At 41.8% G+C, this 21,096-nt stretch overlaps 1 protein-coding gene across 1 annotated transcript; it reads left to right on the forward strand.

Moving 5' to 3' along the window:
• Positions 1-10,856: 10,856 nt before the first annotated feature.
• rflna (refilin A) lies at positions 10,857-19,323 on the forward strand. Its single transcript, XM_069706701.1, has 4 exons — positions 10,857-11,123; positions 11,240-11,593; positions 16,260-16,369; positions 16,473-19,323. The coding sequence occupies exons 2-4, from the start codon at positions 11,375-11,377 to the stop codon at positions 16,804-16,806; spliced, it is 663 nt and encodes a 220-aa protein (XP_069562802.1). The 5' UTR covers positions 10,857-11,123; positions 11,240-11,374; the 3' UTR covers positions 16,807-19,323.
• The last annotated feature ends 1,773 nt before the right edge of the window (positions 19,324-21,096 follow it).

Consider the following 21,096-nt stretch of genomic DNA (forward strand, 5'->3'; position numbering starts at 1 on the left):
CGTTGTAATAATATTGGTTATTATCGTTTTCCACATCCACTACATAAACTGGTGTTTATTTTGACTTGTGTTTGATTATAATTAAAACTATAATTGCCAAAATAAACGTGTTTTTTTTGTTTGTTTTTCTGCAGAACCACCTGATAGTGTCTTTCTTAATTCCAACAAACTACTGCATTGAATTTCTTCATGTTTATTTCTATTCTGATAAGAGTTACCTAATATTTGTTTGTAGATCCTCTTCAGTGACCACAATATGAGACACTGATATGAGAGGCGCTGTTTAGTCTTAGGAGCACTGACTGTGATTCATTCTGCACTTTCCAAACACACACACACACACACACACACACACACACACACACACACACACACACACACACACACACACACACACACACACACACACACACACACACACACACACACACACTCTCCTGCACATCTCTAAGCTCTGTGCTGAAGAGGTGCTCACATGTTATTACTCTGTATGGGTGTGCAAGAGTGCAATTTTATTCACTCTAACAAGTTGTGGCAAGAATTTTTGGTGTGGCACAGCAAATACACCCACTCTGTAGGTCTTGGTTTGTTTGCCTCTCTGTGCCTGTGTCCCTGCGTGTTTGTGTGTGTCTGTGTATACAGGTTGAGACACGAGCATCTAAACACAGCCTGTTTACCCACTGCTGTATTGCTGTATTGAGCAACAGCTCAGAGTTGTATCCTCCCTGAGGCCTGAGGGCAGACGGCGGAAAACAAGAATCCCTGTCAGTGTGTGTCACTGCAGACACGTCTGACTCACTGGTCTACTATCAACACAAACCTGAGTAACGCACTTTCAGCACTGTCGTCTAATAATATTACAGTCTATATCTGACTTATTCAAAGATTTCCATGAAAGACTAGATGTTTTTTGGGGTGGGGTGTTAAGATCACAGTTTGGCTCTCCAGCAGGGGTTCAAGTGGGTTTCACTCTGCATATTTGAGCTTGACATTTTAATGTGGAAAAATGTGAGGAATTTACTTTTCGTTCATGTTGGCAGGGCTTTTCCACACACCTCTAATCTGACATGAAACTGTAAAGTTGACAAAGGAGAGGTTGAACAATGGGACAGACATAACTCACGAGACTACTTCTGAATAATGGCCACCCACTCCATATGACATGAGGAGGAGGAAAGAGAGCGAGGAAGGAAGCGCCAGGCGGTGGAAAAAGGTCCAACTTCGACAGTTCAAAGGTCAACACTTCATTGAAGAGGTAAGTGTCAGATGGAAGATGGGGAAAAAAGAAGATGTGTGGGAGTGGAGCAAGACAGAGAGAAAGTGTATGAGTAAGTGAGTGAGTGATTAACTGAAAGAGTGAAACTGAGCAACGCTGAATGAGGGAGAAAGAATGTAAGCAGAGGAGGAAGAAATCAAAACTTACTTGGTCGACTCACTTTTTGGGCAAGTAAATGAACGTCTACGTATGGCAGCTGTACTAAAAATAAAGTTTTTCTTACATTAGACCACATTTCTCATCAAACCAGCTGGATTTTTGATTATTTGATCAAAAGGTTACAACCTGGTCAAAGTTATTTTGTCATTGGGCTTTCATTTTTTCCCCCAATAACTACTCCAGCCGCTATGAACAGAGTGAAGGCCTAAAAAAAAAAATCCTGTAGTTTTCTTTGCAATGGTCCCATTCATTTACAGCAGGCCAATTTGGATATGGTCATTTTCACTATTTCTATGTCCCACAAGAGGCTGCCTGCAAATCAAGCTGAACCTCAGATATATAAGGAAGTAAGCAAGTGGTAGGGAGCATCTTGAGTTATAGACTTTGTGGGTAACCTTGTCGACAGGACAGCGTAGGGACAGGGGAGATTGGGGAAACCCTGCGTGTGTGTTAGCAACAGCAATTAGTGTTTGACAGCAGGCAGCAGGATTACATCCACCATTCGCTCAGTCCCTCTTCACTCTGGACCGGGGCGCCACGGAGAAACTCACGTCAGCTAACGCTTCACAAGATCTATCTTGAAGCAAAAGAGACTTAAAGTTGATTGTGAAAATCACCGATTCCAAAGCGAATGGACTGTCAGGTGTTTATTTACTTTGCCAGTGGCAGCAAATAATAAACCAACACACAGACTGATGCCTGGAATTGATTATAATGATATCATTAAAGTGAAAGAAAAGGGATGTGTATGTATTACATGTACTAATTTATCTTTTAACATTACACTGCAAGAGTTATTTGTAGTCATTAATTGACAGAATATTCAGTGTGGACCAAGACCACCCTAGATAATCCATGTTTATTCTTCTGAGGAATAATGAACTTTGTAACACTTCAATCATTATTGGCCTCAACTGCCTGTGCAAACTTAGATGCTGTGCACTATTTTTTGGTGAGTTTTTTTTGGTGAGTGAACGACATTGCACAAAAGTCCACCTTACCAACTCATGCACGATGCTTAGGAAGTTGGAAAAACAGTAAAGTGTTGACAGTGCAGACAGACACACAGGGACAGCAGTGTGGAGCCCCGTAGAGGAGCCAAGATGTGGTTTGTCATCAGAGTTCAGCAAACTGTCCTCCACAGCAGATCCCCTGACCTCTGGAGAATGGGCAGCTCATGAATAACTCTCCACCTGAACTTTACAACCTCCTGCTAAGCCAGGACCTCCCATGACGAGAGCTGCGTTTGCTTCCTTGTTCCTTTGAGGCTCTTTGGAGAATCACAGAGAGAAAAGAGGCTGTGATAAAGCTGATTGCTTTTGACAGAGGCACTGAGAGTGATTATAGATTTACAAGGCAGCATGTAACATTGTACCCAGCGAGTGAGAAGAATTTGGCAAGACTGTGTAAATGCACAGATGACACTGTTTTAGTTATTCCACTGAAACCAGTGCTTTTCTTTTTTTTTTTTTTTTTTTTAAAAAAAAAAAGCCTAAATTATAGTAAGCAGTTTCTATGATGCAGAAAGTGACTGTTACACTTGAACGGTGCTGCCCCACTTAACTAAAGACGCTGAGAAGATGAAAAGCAAATGATAAAAAAGCTGATTTGGCTCCAACTCTCGCCGTCATTGGGTTCAGAACCCCAATAAGATTCACAGATTCTTTTGAATAAATGTTTGTTTTGTGTAAAGAAAAAGGACATGATCAATTATCAGATATTACAGTGTGATCACTTAAAATCTTCACGTCAACCTTTCAAAATAAAGGTTCAATATGGTGGCTTAGGCGCATGCATGAAAACATAAACTAGAGATTATGGTTTTACACACACACACACACACACACACACACACACACACACACACACACACACACACACACACACACACACACACACACACACACACACACACACACACACACACACACTGAAGCTGGAGGAATTTCTTAAATAACAGCCAGGCCAAAGCAGACATGGGTGGTCCATGCTTGTCATTATATCCCCGCAGGCAAGAAGGCAAACACAAAGCACCATGGGAAACACAACCTTCCCTGATGGCAGAGCGCTAGAGGAGCTGTCAGTCTGAAAGGAGACAAGTCCGGAACTTTGAGAGAAGCACAAATCACTTGGGCATGGGAGTTTAAACTATCTCCAAGGCAGCAAAGGAGAGGAAAAGCTCGACGGTTAAAAAACATTGTGGAGAATAAATTCCTGTGTCACCGAAGAAGAAGTCGCAGCTTGTTTGTTCTTCCTACAACCTGAGCTGAATCACTTTGGCCTAATCGCAGGGTAATAAATATTATGTTACTGTGGTGAGCTGCTGTCACGCCGACATCAATCTGAAATTGATGCCTTTGATTTGGTGCTGTGAGCTACCTGTGCACGGCTGACACTCAAACCGGAACGGCGAGCCTGAGCAAACACACTGAGCAAACAGGCTGGGCTGTTTGTCAGGACCCAATAGTGGAGCTTGTTTACGCTTCAAAGACTCAAAGGCTGGGCGATTGGGAGAGTGTGTCTATGAATGCGTCTGAATGGAGATGAATGGCACAAAAAACATAAACAGTTGCTATCTCTCTGTCCTCTACTCCTGCCATGACTTATTCTCGTCATCGCTCACTTGGCTGTGTGTTTGCTCCCCTGCTGAGCCCGGCTCTCCCTGTGACCACTGTACACCTTGTTCAGTCAATAAATAACACAGAGAATTGACAGGCCGACACAAAGCACAGATTGTATCTCTGTCCACGTTTCTTTTTTCTCAGTGTGAAAACCACTTACACTCCTGTTCATTGGTATTTGTCTGGCAGATCTGTGACTCACGGGGCACCAACCGCATCTAAACCACAGACAGACTATCGACTGTCTGGACACAAAGTCAATCTTTTGATGACATTTCGTCTGTTTAAACTGTCTCTGCATATTTACCCGTACAGGATATAGACCCACATGTACAGATAAAGTCTGTATCTTCGTATCAATAAATATCACAATGTCACAAATCTGACTGTTACACATTAAACAAAAGCCATTCCCGTGTTTACCTATTGACTGTTCACACAGAGCGAGGAGGAAGCGAAAATGTCAGAGGAAGCAGCGTGCAGGTGAATCACTGATTACAGCTGCGACTGGATGAGCTGCTAGCATGCGAGTCCAACAGCTGTGGAGCCTCAGGGACGTCCCAGCGAGGAGGTCACGGAGTGTGCACACTGCACCGAGCAACACACCACCTAATCAGTTCAGTCCAGAAACTAACAGGACATACTTCTGCAAATGGTTCCAAAAAATAAAAAGTTTCCAAAAAGCAGATCTAAATGCACATTTTTGGTTGTCTTTTTAATAAAATAGCAATGAGCCAGAACCTTAGGGTGCGAGCTTATGTTAAAAAATAGAAAATCATATAATTCCCAAAATCCACCATATTTGAACATACTTCCCTCTGAATACGACCGAGGAGCATTTCCTTAATTTCCGCCTCTTCCGGCAGCAGGAAATATAGCACAGGTATTTTTCATCTCTGTTTTGCAACAAACAAAAAAAAACCTTGCTTACGTCTAAAGAAGGATCAGGATTTTGTTTCTAATAGATGTTCTCCATTGTCATGGTTAAATAAGTACTGGCACAAGTTTTTTCCACTTTAAGCACTCGTATTACTTTACCAAATAAACATTTAAAAAAAAATGCAATGCTGCATATCATTTCTTCAAACTTTAAATGTCACTTTTAAAGCAATCTAGATTTAACTCAGAGTAAAGACGCACGTCTCTACTCTAATCTGTGCAGGGCCACAGGTTTCTCATCAATATAAATATATTTTTAAAAGTTATTTTATATCTTAAGCCGGTGAAATATTTTGACAGGCAGCCCTTAAGAACTGTTTTTCAGAGCTAACACGGTCTGGTGGTGTTGTGATCTATGGCGGCGGTAAAAACCATCTATCTCAATAGAAAAAGATTAGAAATGTAGGGAGGAGAAGAGGCTTGATGGTGATAGAGGGAGTTGCAGGGTGATGTCTGTCTTCTTCATCCAGGCACCGTCTCCACACATTAAAACCAGATGCAGCCAGGCTCCAGAGAAGTGAGGTGCATTATGGATTTAACTTTGAGGTCTGGATGGCATATTTAAAATCATCCATCATCAAGTCAAAGGGCGTTCATAACTTATTTTCAAACGGGGGGAAATGGGAGGGGGGGGGGGGATAAAGGGAGAGCACAGCAGAGGTGCAGGGTCGCACGAGTGCGCTGAACAAGCAGCTAGTGTTTATGTGTACATTGTGTGAAAAGCAAACTGGAGAATAGTCACCTATCTGCGAGGTGGACACGATTCAGGTCTGGGAGTCTAAAGTAGAGTGCTGTGTATGGAAACCGCAGTGACGTCCCCGCAGTCTCAAAACAACCTCCTTGCCAGGGCCGGTCTCTCTTCGGTTTGTTTACATTGAGAGCTATTCCAGACAGCAGGTGCACACGCCAACGTGCACGGTGAGAAGCTGCACGCCTCGAGAAAATATGTGCACCTCACAGTGAAAACACAAGACTTCAAAGGTTGGTCGGAGGGGTAAAATGAGTCCTCGTTTCTGTTGCATGCAAACAAACACACACAGATACACCTGTATCACCCCCAACCCCCACTTTTCCTGACCCAGTTCGAACAGCTGGCTTGGCAAGGTTACGAGCATGCGGTGAGAATGAGCCACAGATTTCTACAGCTCAGGAATGTGTGAGTGAGTTTCTGCATACAAACATTTGCGTTCTTATGTTTCCGTCCGTGTGTGCGTGTGTATGTGTGGCAGGATGTCCACAGGATGTTCAGGAGGATTGCTCTACGAGGGGGAAGGATGATGAATCAACAGCAGACAGCTTGGCTGTCTTCCACCCTCTGCGTCTGTCTCAGCGCCTCCTGGGATCTCAAAGCTCTCAGGAACAGAATCCTGATTGCAGAACTCTTTAATCATCTCCCACATAATGGAGGCGGCCGCTCGAGCCAAATGGTAAAGGTGTCCGTTCAATAATGCCAGCGGATCCACCATCCGTAACAAAAGGGTCATAGGTTTGATATGCGTTGTCAGAGTAACTTTACTAAGTGAATGAGGGGGATAAAATAGGTATGCAGAGCCATGCCTAACGTTAATGATCCCTGCCATTCAAAGAACATTTCATCTCCCTGAACGTGATGAATGAGAGTCCATGGAGAAAACATTAGGCAGACTTTTTCTTGTTTGTTTGTACAAACCTGTGACCAGCTCAGAGCACAACTCCTCCTTCTTAAGACAAAACTCATAAAACCAAACACTGGACATGGTTATTATCTCAGGTTTTAAAAGGTGTCTCCGTGTGTCTGAAATGAAGTTGTCACATGTGAGCCAAATGGTGTCATATGTTACAACAGCGGAAATGTGAAGATGTGAAAGAAAATGCATGTTAAAGTCAACACGTGGAGGCTACGATGAGACACTATAACCTGCAGTTTAAACACTGATTAACAACAGTATCCTCATAATTATAATAACAGCCTGTCCTTTTAGTTAGTATGTCCTAAAACAACACATTTGAAACTTGAAACGTCTCACAATTCACCAGTCTGCAACATTCTCCAATCAGCCTACTTGCAACCAGATGAAACACAAAACAACACTGGAGCAGTTCCAACGTTTAGGGGAGTTGGTGTCAGAAAAAACACGATCAAAGCTTCACAGTCTAAAACAGCCCATTTGAGATTACACAAGCTTAGTCGCAAGCAACACCATCAGCCGGAAACAGTCCAACGGCACAACTCTTCCCTGCAATGCTCTAAACTGGGCATAATAGCTCTGGTTACCCCTTTGGTCAGTTAATCTTAATAACCAAAGGATATATTTAGTGGGTCGTCTGGAGATATCAGGTTGAACCTGTTTTAGTTTTATATGTTTTTTAGATACACGTCTCAGAGATTTGTGCCTCCAGCTCAACGCAATAAAGAGCTGAAAGCGATTTAAATTGTGGTTCCTCAACGTCAAACAAGAGTCTCGCCACTGTGAGGCTGCTTTGATGACAGTGGCAACAAACTGATGGTAACACTGGCTCCACACTGGAAGAGGAGTTGCCCGAAGTATGATAAAGTATGAGCAGTTTACAAACATAATAACATGGTAATAATGTTACCGACTGGTACTGAAATCGTGGCGTGCGAAAGGAACAGCGAGGGAATATTAAGCGGAACACCGCAACAGCCAATGAGAGCGAGTTGACAGGAAGCGTCACCAACTACGTAACCACAAAGGACATTAATTCCTTAGTTAATTAATCAATATTCATATGGAAGGGCATCTCCTTGTCAGTGGGAACTCAGAGAATGTATACAAATTACTGCATCTCTAATAAGCACAGGTTTCACTCTCCCTCCGCCTGTATGCACACAACATTGACGTTTAGCTGGTAGCATTAGCTTACACCAGCCCCGTTTGAAATTAACAATAAAACTTTACTCTCAACTCACCTCAAACTTGCACTGCTCTCACTTGGTGACTTTATCCCCACTTTTTTTTTTCTCCTATTTTGTCTAATGGTGCAAAAAACAGCACACAGAAGTGGGAACAAATGGCTGGCCACACTTTTGGCCTCCACGTTTGATCTCACAAGTTTCTGTGAGATTTCATATCCCTAAAATTGCCACTTGAAATTGTTGGTCTCAACTTCAAGTGCTTTGTCCTGCTTCTAGAATGAATAGTCTTATGTGTGCGTTATTATGATTACAATATTAAAAATTCATTAAATTTGTCATGATGCGTGTGGTCTGCAACTTTTGCAATTTTAAAATCAGTTTGAAATTAGAAAATTTGCATTTACTGTAACATGAATCTACATACATCTTTTTCACATGTTTGCATGCTACTTGGTGTGGTAGCCTAAACAAAAGAGGTGGACAAAAAAACTACAACTTGGATTTGATTGAGGGAATAAAATCAAAAATGAATCAGCAATCACAAAAGTCACAATGCCGCCCCTATGGAATCATGAATGTCAGCATGGCGTAAAGTTGTATTTAGAAAAATCAACAGTAACATTTCCACAACCATTCACCCCCACTGCATCGGTGTGGAAGCAGAAAATTCATAGATGGGTACCTCACAATCTATAAAACCAAAATGATCTTCCTTTCTAAATAACACGCAGTGAGAAAAAAAAGGTTTTTGGTTTCTGTCATCTGGGTGAACTGACCCTTAATGTTTCCACGAACAGCAGAGTAGACCGACCGATGTGTGAAATACCAAAACAAAATTTCAGCATGGTCACTCCAGTCATTTTCAGAGCTCTCTGGGTTCTCCTTCATTGAAGCTGCAATTGAGCAACTCTTGCCTTCGGCGTGCTCACAGACATGCCCACATTCACAAACACGCTCATCATCTCTGCAGCTAATCTGTACCAGATCTCCACTCTAATCCCTTGAATGCCTGAGGCTCAACATGATGGGCTCTTTAAGATGGACATGATGACACCAAAGCACACCTGACGCGGGGAGCGCCTGTAAAATGTTGCTCCACGGCTTCCTGCTGCAGTTTCCAAACAATAACACAGAGGAGGGAAAACAACTCTCAGCAAAACAAAGATTACAGCTGCACAAGTTTAAGAGCCATGCCATTAAGTATATCTTCCAGACAACAAAGGACAACACTGAGTTATCTTAGTTTTTATGAGAACTACAAAAAAAAACAAAAAAAACATCACGCATGATTTCCTGGCAATCTGTGGTAATCACCATGGAGAGCTGGTGGACCATCAAAGATACAATCAACCACTTAAGACACAGTCAGCTCTGTGGAGCTCTGCAATGGCTCCTATTTATGCCCTGATTTCCCTTTTGGCAGAGCCACTGTTGGTTAGAGTAACAGTATGTACAGAGAGCCCAGACATCGTGTGGAGGGAACCGTCAACAGGGACTCAGTTCCTTCTCCTCTCAGCCTGCCCCGATGACTGCTGTCTGCTCGTTTGTTCACACAGGTCTGCTTCGTCGGCTCGGCCTGTTCGTGAGTGTGTCTGTGAGCGCACAGCTCATTTGGTGACTGGTTGGATGGAGTGTTCCCACCCATCTCCACCCAGTCCTGAAATATACCAGGACAGTTCCAGACACACAAAGACACACATACACATAGATCTCATGAAAAACCAGAAGAGCAGCCGGAGTGCGCAGACCTAAATATTGACTGTGTGCTGTATTAGGTTTGAACAAAGACGTGTATCACAGAGAATTACTGGTAGATTGTGATATGTAGTCAATGTATTTGTAGCCTATGTTTTGTCAATATTAAACTTTACTACCGTCTACAGGATTTAAAGATGTATGCGTATGCCCTTTTTCGCAATGATAATGGAAGTGAAAATAAAGTCGTTGATCCGCCTGTGATTCAGATCTTCTCCCAAACTGAATGGTTTCCTCTTTGGTCCACGTTACAACCTTCTAACAAGTTTCATGAACCTCCTTGGCGGAAGTAATTACCATAGATTGTATATTAAAATGGACGTAGCCTTTGAGTCCGAAAATTCAAGCCAATGCAAAAGTGCCTTGAAGTGCAATACCGCTGGTGGCCACCTGGGACTGGCTCCAAATAAAACTCTGGCTCCAACAGATTCCTGTTCAACAAGTTCAAAAAAATCTTTCTTTTTTCATGAAATATTAAGTCAATAAAAAAATTTCCACAAGTCATCAAAATGTTTATCCTTCTTTTAGCGCAAATGTGTTTACAAATGTTCCAAAACAAAAAAATCGGATTACAAGTAAACAGTAATAAAATGGCTCACAAAATCTTGAGTAATAGCTAATTCTATTGATTAAACTACTAATTATCAACGCTAATAGGCTATTACTATTATCTGTTAGTTCCCAAGTAATTAGCATACCACAAACTGTGATGTATATTAACTGAAAATGATATACTTATCAGAACAGAATATGTGATCATAATTACTAATTAACTATTGGTAACTGCTGTTATTAGTATAGTAATTATAATAGTTTAGTCACTTTTGACCACTAACTAGTAACATATTTATGTAGTTAATAACCACAAATGTAAAAATGATCCATTATCATATAGTAAATTACTGCTATGGTGTTGTAAAGCCAGCTGGGACATGCTCCAGCCTTCTACCTTCCTCTAAAGGATATAAGCAGGTATAGTTCAACTAACGACCTGCTAACTGTAAATGAGCAGATGCGGCAGGTATTTAGGATCATTTGTTCAAAGGAAGATACAGCAGGATTGCTGAAGACACCCAGCCAAAGTCTACTGTACAGCAGGAGCGACCAGGACGTGCTCGCCCCTGTCGGTTGTACGTGGAAGTGATACAGATCATGAGGGCTGGACTGGGTCCAGGTGCGGAAAAGAAGCCTGGCAGGATCATTAAGACGGAGCTCTCCAGTGGAGAGCGCGCACACACGGTATGCACACACACTGAAACACAGTGACACACAGTCAGAGCAGAGCAGAGCAGAGGAGCTCTCATCCAGATCGGTGCCAGACGCACGGTCAACTTTCTGTTTTTGCGCGAGTTGAACTACGTTTTTGTTTAGTTTTTTTTTTTTTTTTTTTTTAAATTAGAAATAGACAACACTTCACATATGAGCTGAGTTTGATGTTTTTATTGAGGTTTGTTATAGATTTCACTCATATTTGGAATATATTTCTGGACTAAAGTGGACACTTAACGACGCGCAGGTACAGTAAAGTTTGAAAACAAGTACAGGCTTATAACTTTGTGGAGTTTAGTCTGTTGAGTATGGGCTACAGCTCCGTACCATTTCATAATTTTCTGTCCTCTCCTCTACTTTCAGAAGTCATCTTGAAAAAGTTCGTCCAGGATTGTTTCTTGACGCAAGAGCGCGCAGCAGTTCGGAGCGCTTCAAGAGAAAGAAGTTGTCAGTGAGACTTCGTCTGGTGTTTTTCTTTTTCATTGAGCCGTCCCAGAAATGGTGGGGCACCTACATTTACAAGCGATGGATGATAGCCTGAAAGGAAAGAACCGGGAAGGACTGCTCGACAGTCCGGATTCGGGTTTACCCCCCAGTCCCAGTCCGCCCTTCTGCTCACTCTCTCCGGGTCTGATCGAGTCGCGCTCCGGCAGCTGCACGACGCCCGTCGAAAGCCACCATGGATATTATAAAAAGGAAAGCAGAGAAGGCAAACTGGTGAGAAACACGTCGCTGTACTTACTGTATTATTTAACACTATTTTGTAAGGTGGAAACAGTGACTTGGGTCTGTGTTCTGTCCATAATAATTTTGAAGTCATTGACACAGTGAATTTAAAGATAAAAAAAATAAAATAAAAAAAAAGACTTAATGGTGAAATGATGACGCTGCTGTGGGAGAAACTGAAAATCTGAGAGTATTTTAGTGTTTGGCCAGAAACAGATTTCACATCAGTTCCCCTCACACAACATCTGGAAGCTCTCTCTCTCTCTCTCTCTCTCTCTCTCTCTCTCTCTCTCTCTCTCTCTCTGGAATTCCTCAGTTGCAAACTTCTGATGTTGCACTCATGCTGAAGATGCTACTGGCTCACAGTAATACATATACAAAAACATAATCATTAAAAAAAATTATTTTTTTTTAAATCCTTCTTTTGGACGATGGTGCATCAGCTGGGCCCAAAACTCCATGGTGCCATGAAGGTCAGGGAGTTGGTAGGCCCTGCTGGGTTTCTAAACTAGGGTCCAGGGACTCCCAGGGGTCCTTTCTGTGGATTTCAGGGGCAACAAAAAAGAAGAGTTTAATAGTATATACTTACTGCAGTAGCATGTATTTGAATAAGGTGTGTACACTTTAAGAGGGACTAGTGATCAGGTTTCTTTTTCTCTATACTGCAGCACAAACAGTGTTTGCGTCTTTCTTTGTGTGTTTCTTTATCAGAATGGGGAACTGTCATGAAAAGGTTTGAGTCAGGCTTCTTCTTCAAGGTCCGTGATGTCTGTCGTCATGTTGACTAGAAAACAGTAAAAATATTTATTAAGTTACAATCAGTATCAAACTATGTGACACACAGAAAGCCAGACTGTTTGACACTCTATGCGAAACCTTAAACTGAGCCATCAGCAGCAGCTCTGTGTCCTCTGCTGAAACCAGCTTTAACTGGTAAATTGGTTGCTTATTAGATTAAGACTTCCCTAATGTGTTTGAATTGTGACTCTTTTAAATGAAGCAACGTTCAGTGGTAAGCCTTCTCAACAGGTTGTCCATGTTTGTGACTGCAAGCTTTTTAACTAAACACTGATTTTCAAGTCCCTCCTCTATAAAACTCCACAGTATCTCAGAATAATGATAATGCCTGGGGTCAGTTTATACCTTAATATTAACTCGAGTACTTGAAAGCTTGCGATTACTGTTGAATATTTCCTTATAGTTTGCGTTACCTGCTGATGGCCCTCGTGCGTCCATCTGTGTACATTAGCTGCTCCATCTGTGTACATTAACTGCTCCATCTGTGTACATTAACTAGCAGAAGTCGCTGTAATGAAAAGCTGGAAGTATCAAAACAAAGCTGCAGGGTATCCGAGAGTATCAGAATGAATGACAAATAAATCATTACATTGCTCTAAAAAATACATCAACATCTGGAGGCCAGCGTCCTGCTGGATTTACTGATGTTCACGTCACCATGTGTGTCGATGTGGTTGCAATAGAAACGGTATCAAACAGATCCTATTGATTTGGTTCTGTGTTTGTAGCGTCGGTAGTCATCAGTGACGACTCTTTTGGTAACAATACGACGATATATCTATTAGCCTGAAGCAGTTCCTGCTCAGATCTCATGAAAACCAGCAAAAAGAGACTTTTTGATTTTCTCGTTATTTACTTCCTGTAAACCTTCCTGCATTAGCAGCAATTTACTCGTCAAAAGACAATGAGAACTTGAGGTTATAGTTTCAGCAGTATGTGCAAAAGTTGTACACAAACAGTCAGTAACCTCAAGGCAATATTCCTGCGGTGCTAATTTTGCAGAGGACAGTCATACAAAAGTAGACAATGAGAACTTTCCATAGAAACTTATATTTATGATAATTGATGTGTTTTCTTCTCTGTAAGAGGACAAATGCATTTTAATGACACATCCTGCAATGACCTGTGTGTCACACATGACACGGCTGATTTGATTGAAAATCATTTCCAGGTCACTCCCAGTTTCAAAAGTCTTAAGAACATGTCTGCGCAGGTTGGGGTGGCTTTTAAAGTGTCTGAGGGAGGCCTCAGAAATGCAGCGCTGCATCCTGGGAGTTGCGTGACGCTGGGTTGCTGAGGCCCGAAACAAAAAAGTAAAAAAGAGGAGAGAGGTCCCGTAATCCTCTGGAGGTTCAGATTAGAAGGACTCCTCTGCTTTGTGGTTTCACTTTTAAAGATCGGTCTCAATAGGAGCCGCTCCAGTTTGTGTTTGTTATTCCGTCTGCGAAAGACTCGAACGTTTCCGTCTGAAGAAGAGTTTTTCGAGCTGTTTGAGTGTGTGAATACTGTCAGGACAAGCTGACACCTCACGTGTGTTTTTTCCTCTTTCAAAATCTATTTTTGTGTTGTTTTTGTATGCCACCTAGGAACAATCCCCAGGCTCTATTTTGAGGTGCAGGGCCTTGTTAGAGTGGCTGCAGGCCATTGCATAAGTGTTTGCTCTCACTTCTAAATTCAACATGGATTAATGCTCAGACAGCCTGTATGTTTTCAAACACGGTTCAAATTTATGCAGATGCAGGAAAATTATTCTTATACCTGCATCTTTTTTACATGGGAACAGATTTACAAGAGGAACAAGACCCATGAAAAATACGTGCGTGGTCACGTAATCATGAATATTCCGGGACGGGATAAGGTTCTGTTCATGTCCGGTTCAAGGAGGTGGTTTAAATGTTGGTGGATTAGACAGGAGGACAGGCAGGAGACATATCTCATGACTTTTTCTAAATCTGTTCCACCGGATGATACTGATGCTCTCACATTCACATCCATGCAAACACAGGATGTAAAGTCAGAGGCTTCGCTGCACCAAACAGCCTGCAGTTGGAAATCTGTGTTTGGGTTGGCGTTTCTCTCTGTAGCTCTGCATTGTGCATTGTACATTGTGTGGGTTGCTCAGCTGCAGATTGTTTCTCCTGGGCAGAAATGTGCTTCCGGGAGGGGGGGGGGGTTATGCTTTGTGTGCATGCTGGGGGATACGCTGCGTGGAGGTGACCCACGTCAAACCAGTGTTTGCTTTGCAGAAACTGCCAGAACACACCGTAGAGAAATACCTGGAATGCTCTCCATGCGGCAGCAGGGGAGGAAAGACAATCACGCACCCTTTTTCCAGGACACGAAGTAGCGGCGGCGGAAAATGAACGGCCTGCCGTTGAACTTCTGTCAGTCCTGCTTGGCAAAACGAGCAGCTGTGCAGGTTCAGAGCCACCGTTCAGATAAGAGTGTGTGGTGGTGATCGTAGGCTGTAGGTAAGACGAGCTCCACGGTGATCTGCCGTGACCTTGGCCCGTTCTTGCTCGTCCGCTGCCGTGGCATGTGCAGTCCGACCGCAGCATGTGACAGCCGCCCTGTGTAATGTGAGAGGTGCCAGAGTTGTGGTTGCTCTGCCATTTGATTCGGACTGGTCGGTGTTTGGAGACGCACCTGCAGAGAAAACGGTCAGCCGCAACCCACCGTATCAATGTTTCTGATTGGTGCGGCTGTCTTTGTCCTCTTCTGGCCCCAGAGGTCAAAGGTCAGCACACAAACAGACCTGGTTTAAACAGGTAGTTGAGCACAATATATCTGACGTGTCATCAGCAGCTTATCTGGCATCTTATCTTATATTCTCTGGTGTGGTACTCCGCTTAAAACAGACCATATAAACTTCTATGGCAATAAATGTATTATTTAATTGATTTTTAAGCAATAACAGACAATTCTGCTTGTTTTTTTTACTTAAACTGAAAATATATTAGAAATAAATAGTTTTAGTCTTGATGTCAGATGAGACAAGTAATTTGAAGATGACTGATGCTATGATGAGCATTTTATCCTATTTGAAAAAATAACCAGATGAATCAATTATGAAAATTATTATTATATTCGGTATTAGAACCTCTCCTTGGTAAATCAGGTACATCAGAAGTCATCTGGTTTGTTTTGGTTGCAAGAGTATGTTACACATAATAACACACGACCTTGATCATTTAAACACATACAAACAGGTTACATAAGAATCCAATATCAGTCTCCACACTGCATCTCTACCAGCTGTAGGGTTGTTGCTTTGAACTTGACCTCTGACCTCTCTTTGGCTGCCGGTGGCCAAAAAGAAAAGTCCTTCAGTATCACCTCTTCACCGGCAGCAGCTCCAGAGGCCTACTTTTTGTCAAATAATTTCCTTTCCTTTTTTTTTTTAACCACTGTGAGCCCCGACATCTGTCAGCCTATTTTGGGTCCAGTCACAGGCTGTGTGTCTGGGTCACACGTCTCCAGCCAGCCTGAACTGCAGTGAAAGCTTGTGAGAAAGAGATTTACCACCAACACTTCATTTTGGCCAGACCCACACAGCGTAATTATCTGTATTAAAAGGGAAGTGTTGCCCCGACTGCTGTGATTCTTGCCTAATTGTTGCTGGAGTAAGAGCCGTGCCATCGACGGGGCGAGCTCTCATGAGGGAGGATCAAGGAGTGTGTTTTCCTGGAGAGGGTGGGGACTGCAGTGTTTTTAATTTGGGTTGCTGGCTCTGTCGAAACCCCCCAACCATGCTGGGATTTTTTACTGGAATTCTTTGAATGGACACGTTGGCAGGCTGGTTACAAATAGTTCAGCGGTTCATGGATGTTTCTGTGACTCTTGTGTTTCCTCTGCACAGCTGCCCTACCTGCTGCTGAACGCCACAGGAACAGACCCAAAGACTCGCATGTACCCTGTCTTCTTTGGAGAAAGCATCGAGGTCAAACCCAAACCAGAGCAAGAAATCAAGTAAGCATTGTTTGCAGTGTGGTGCTTGATTCACTTACTCAACGCTGCCACCTAGTGATTATTCCTCAGACGGGTTTCTAAACAGTCTCCTTCTCCCTTCCAGGTGTAACTCCGAGGTCAAGTACGACTCTGACAAGCATTACCTGGACGGGGTTTTCTGCGCACCCGTTCCCACGGCAACGTCCTTCAGCGAGACGGTGGTGGCGGTGCGGAACTGCACTTGGAGGAGCTACAAGAGCCAGGTGTACCTGGAGCCCCGGCAGAGGCCCGTCAGCTACCAGAGCACCACCATCATCTACCCGAAACACGCCAAGAACACTTACCGCACCACGCTCAACTACAACGCCACGGGTTCCCGCCGCTGGTTCGTCTCCACGGTGCAGCTGGAGTCCAGTGAGGACACTAGTCCCTGTATCATCTACACAGAGGACCTGTAGAGCCCAGAACCAGACGGCCCAGACGGGAAGAGACCTGCCTGGTGATCATGTTGGTGGCTGAAGATGAGGAACTTGAAAAGGGCCACATTAAAAGGGGAATACTTCGAGTAATGACCCTAAAAACCTGCTCTGTTCATCTTTACTGGCCATGGAGGAAACTCTGGGAACCCTTTAGTGACATTTCACCTGAGTGTATTTAGATTTCCTGCTGTCGCAGCCTTTAAAAAGAGGTGTTGGTCCTCTGACAGTTTGAAGCTGCACTTCAGCAGTTCATGTCTTATTTAAAACAAGAGCTGACAAATTGGTGGCCTTTGCTCTCCTTCACGATGGATTGTAACTTCAGTGAAGGTGACAATCAGATTGTAGATGTCTAATGTGTAAATAGAGAAAAGTCGAGGTGACACGTGTGGTGGATTTCAGCCGAGCCTGCGCAAACCCAGTCGCGCCAATGCAAAGCTTTCTAAGTACGGTTTTATTGCACTTGTTTTCTAAAGTACGGCAGTTCTCTTGGAGGACGTGGCATCGCAGGCGGGGAACTTCAGGACTGCATCTGAAAAAATTGGACCAAAGACAGTTTGAACAGTTTATTCTCCCCCAGCGACTCCACACACCGAGACAGAGCACTTGCTTTTTGTTTTACAGCTTTAATTAGCTCACATTCAAACAGCAGTTTGTCTAGTTTGATCGAGAGAGACTGAAGTCTAATTAAAAGAAGGATCACAACACAACACAATTAAAGAGTGTCTTGAGAATATCTGAAACCGGGAGACATTTAAATACCCTCTAAAACCTTTCTATATTCAGCCGTGTCGGATCACAGCAGTTGTTAATGTGAATACTTTGGTTAAGAAAATGTTTTGGTTAGCTGGTTCTGGTTTGCTATTCAGGAGGTGCAGAGTGAAAATCAAAGTTAAAGTTTGAGGGGGAAAAACAGCCTTAGTTATTATTTATTAAGAGTTTAACCGTTAAGTTTTAACAGCTAAGTTAAAAAGTCATCAGGACTGTGTGGGTGCAGGACCACATCATGATGGCTGAGAACGGGGCCTTTCAGACTGGTGGCAACAGCTCATTTGAACCTGCTTTGGTGCCAAAAAAAACAGACCTGACACTTCTCTGCCACGACGCTCGGTACGGAGCAAACTGTACTGATGAGCAGCACTCACACGTCTACTGCAAAAACAAACACAAGGAGCTTTTCCAGCTTCAGTTTGTCTCGTGGTTTTTGAGCTACAAACGAATCCGTTTCTACTTCAAAACATGGCTGGATCGGACGGCACCAGCTGGTTGTAAATCCATCACTAAGTTTGTGCATGAAGTAACTCGCTGTTAGTTTTCAACTTGTGATTTACTCAATTATGTTGCACCATCAAAACTTAAGTAAAGTCTCAGCTGGAAAAAAAAATGCTGTCATTTAAGTAATAAAACAAACAAACAGATGTAAACATGCAGCAACAGCAGCATCACTAATTGTTGCGTGACTTTCAAAAATTACAGTTTATGAAACTAATGTAGCCTTAAAGCATGACTTCATGAGCATAACTTTAAGGAATTTGTTGATACTTCAGTGACATTTAATTAAAAATATCTCAAATGTTGCGCCAGAACTGAATCAGATTTACAGTCTCATGATTAATAACCAGCCATCTCTCTATGAGAACTAGTTTATGAGATGCAACCTCTTTTAGTTGTGCAGATCTCCAATTAGTAAACAACACTTGAACTTATGAAGAGCTGGAGCAGCCGGGTGTTTCACAGTTTTCACATGTTAAACATGAGTTTCTGATCAAAAACACCCAACATGTAAAAAGTGAAGCAGTGAAACCAAACTAGATTTCCGTGTTGAAGATGTCTTTTTTTTTTTCATCACTTCTTTATGTGTCTGTCTTATATATAAAAATATATATTTAGATGATTGAACAAGGCAAATATTGAAACTTCAGACTTTACCTCAAAATTTCTGAGATATCAGTTATATTTCATTGCAGATGTGTATTCCTGATCTTCAGTTGAGCTCTTGTTTTATTTCACAGTTTTAAATTTGAGTTTGAGTAGAAACAACGGGAGGCCCTGAAGCTGAGGCAGTGCATCAGTACTGTGGGACGGGTGCTGGGTTTTAATGAGGGAAGAGTAAGTAGCGACGTAAAGAGCTTCTGCTCTTAAGAGGATTGTTCTGGAGATGTTTATTTTTTATTTTTTATACGAAACAGTAAAGTTTCCTGGGAGGATGTTGGATTTTGGCTACGTGTTGATGGTCCGTGAAATGTCAGAAAATGATGAGAAAGTTGTTGGATGTTTAAGACGAATATCGTGGTGGTTTTATGTGAGATACTTGTGTGTTTTCTAACACTTGATTTTGTTACTGTAAAATATTTTCCTGTTGTATATGTGGCATCGAGGCACTTCATAATAATTCTCTTTATATTTTTGTACGTCAATCATTGTTTCTGTTCTGATCAAAGAAAATAATTTAAAAAGATGTATATCCTAATTGAATAAAAAAAAAAAAAAAAAAAATCCCAAAACCTAATTCTGTTGTTTTAAGTACATTTGTTGCTTAATTTTGTATTTCCCGACTAACCACAGGTTTAATGTCACAAATTAACAATTAATGTGGTGCAGTGTAATCCTTAAAACCTTTTCAGTTCAGTAACTATTATGCTGCATAAAAATAGAATTAAGGAATTCTCATTAAGCAAACAATTACAATGATTTTTTTTTTTTTTAAAGAGCTAAGTAAATGAATCAGCATTCCCAGTGTATAAGCCTCACAAAGACTAAATCACAAAACAGAAAAACAGCAATTATATCAGATTATAAGTATAATAACTAATTTTATAATAAATGTACCTGAGGCCTTCCCCTCTTCGTGAACGAGAACACAGACTGTAAATTCAGGTGCCAGTCGTCCTGTATGCATGTAGATCCTTCGCAGGCTTTAAATGTCAGCCTGCAACTAAAATTACAGCAGCTCCTGCAGCCATACTCGGCACAGGGTTTTGTATCGGTGCCTCAGGGTCTCCACAGCAGCTCACATCATTCAGCGCCTCATCGGTCGCTCTCTGGTGTTGGATGAAAGCGAGGTGCCTCCCGATGGCGACGCGGCAAACAGGCCCGACCACAGTGTTATAGTTACCAAGGCCTCGTCTGTCAGACACGGTTTGGATCCTGTGAATAAATCAAAGCAACAACAAAAAAAAAGAAGAGATTTAAGGTGTGAAAATGAGCAGATTAAAGAGCTCTTTTCCAAATTATGCAATACATCAAACTGAAAAACAAACTTCAAACCTCATCAACAATCGCAGCTCTCAGAAACTTTCTTAGCAGTAAATCAAAGAAAGGAGACCGTGAAGGACGCTGTTAGGAGTCATGACAACTGTTTTGAAAAGTCCCTGAAACATAAATAATGTTTTATCTGTTGTCCTCAGAAATGGTTCCCCCTCCATCTCTCAGTGGTGTCTACTCCAGAGGAACAACAGCAAAACAACAACAAGTAGCTGATGAAAAATGTTGATAATCTGTATTCTTTTTTTTTTGGCCACTAGCAGCGCTGTGGAGCCAATGTTTTGTTTTTGTTTTTTTATTCGCAGGCACTTGTTTTGTTTACTGGCTTTAATGGGCAGGGACATAGGCAGCCAACTGAAGCACAGAAACATGAGTGAATAAACATGGATATAAACAATGCACAATTTGAGATAATATTATTTTTAAAAACATAAAACATTTGCATCGGGTAAAAGTAGAAATGTGAGACTGAAAATACTCAATTAAAAATAAGTCAATAAAAATAAAAAAATAAGTAAAATAATGACTCGTGAGAGTACAGTATTATGTTTTATACATTATCAGATTATGAATTATACATTTAATGTGCGAGTAGCATTTTGCTGCTGTAGCTGGTCAAGATTGTGCTGATTTTAATAAGTGCATGCTGTTGAATAGAGAAATCTAAAACAATGCTCATATTTTATAAAATACTTTTAATGTAAACCTGAAAAGAAACTAAAATGCTCAAATAAATGGAGAAAAATATTAAACTTAATGAAAACTGTAGCAGATAGTAGGTACAAAGTAGCATGAAGTAGAAATGCTCAACTGAAGTACCTCAGATTTGTACTTTTAAGTCGCATGCCTCCTGTTTCTGTATGTAGAATTTTAAAAAAGTAAACTGGAAGTTGGGTGTCTGAAGGACAAGTTTTAAAATTTGTTTTTTTAAAAAGACAAACTAGTTGAAGAATATCCACTTTGAAGTTAACTTAGTGACTTACTTTGTAACATCGCAGAGCTCGTGGG

The sequence above is a fragment of the Brachyistius frenatus genome, unplaced genomic scaffold (assembly GCF_029030835.1).
Source record: "Brachyistius frenatus isolate BFR_SWC_R1_liver_20210118 unplaced genomic scaffold, ASM2903083v1 Contig_64, whole genome shotgun sequence".
In the NCBI taxonomy this organism is placed as follows: domain Eukaryota; kingdom Metazoa; phylum Chordata; class Actinopteri; family Embiotocidae; genus Brachyistius; species Brachyistius frenatus.

Excerpts from the sequence above, each read along its gene's own strand:
- rflna (XM_069706701.1), top strand. The coding sequence starts at position 11,375 with ATGGTGGGGCACCTACATTTACAAGCGATGGATGATAGCCTGAAAGGA. Across the intron at positions 11,594-16,259 it reads AAAGCAGAGAAGGCAAACTG|CTGCCCTACCTGCTGCTGAA; the intron begins GTGAGAAACACG and ends TCCTCTGCACAG. Across the intron at positions 16,370-16,472 it reads AAACCAGAGCAAGAAATCAA|GTGTAACTCCGAGGTCAAGT; the intron begins GTAAGCATTGTT and ends TCTCCCTTCCAG.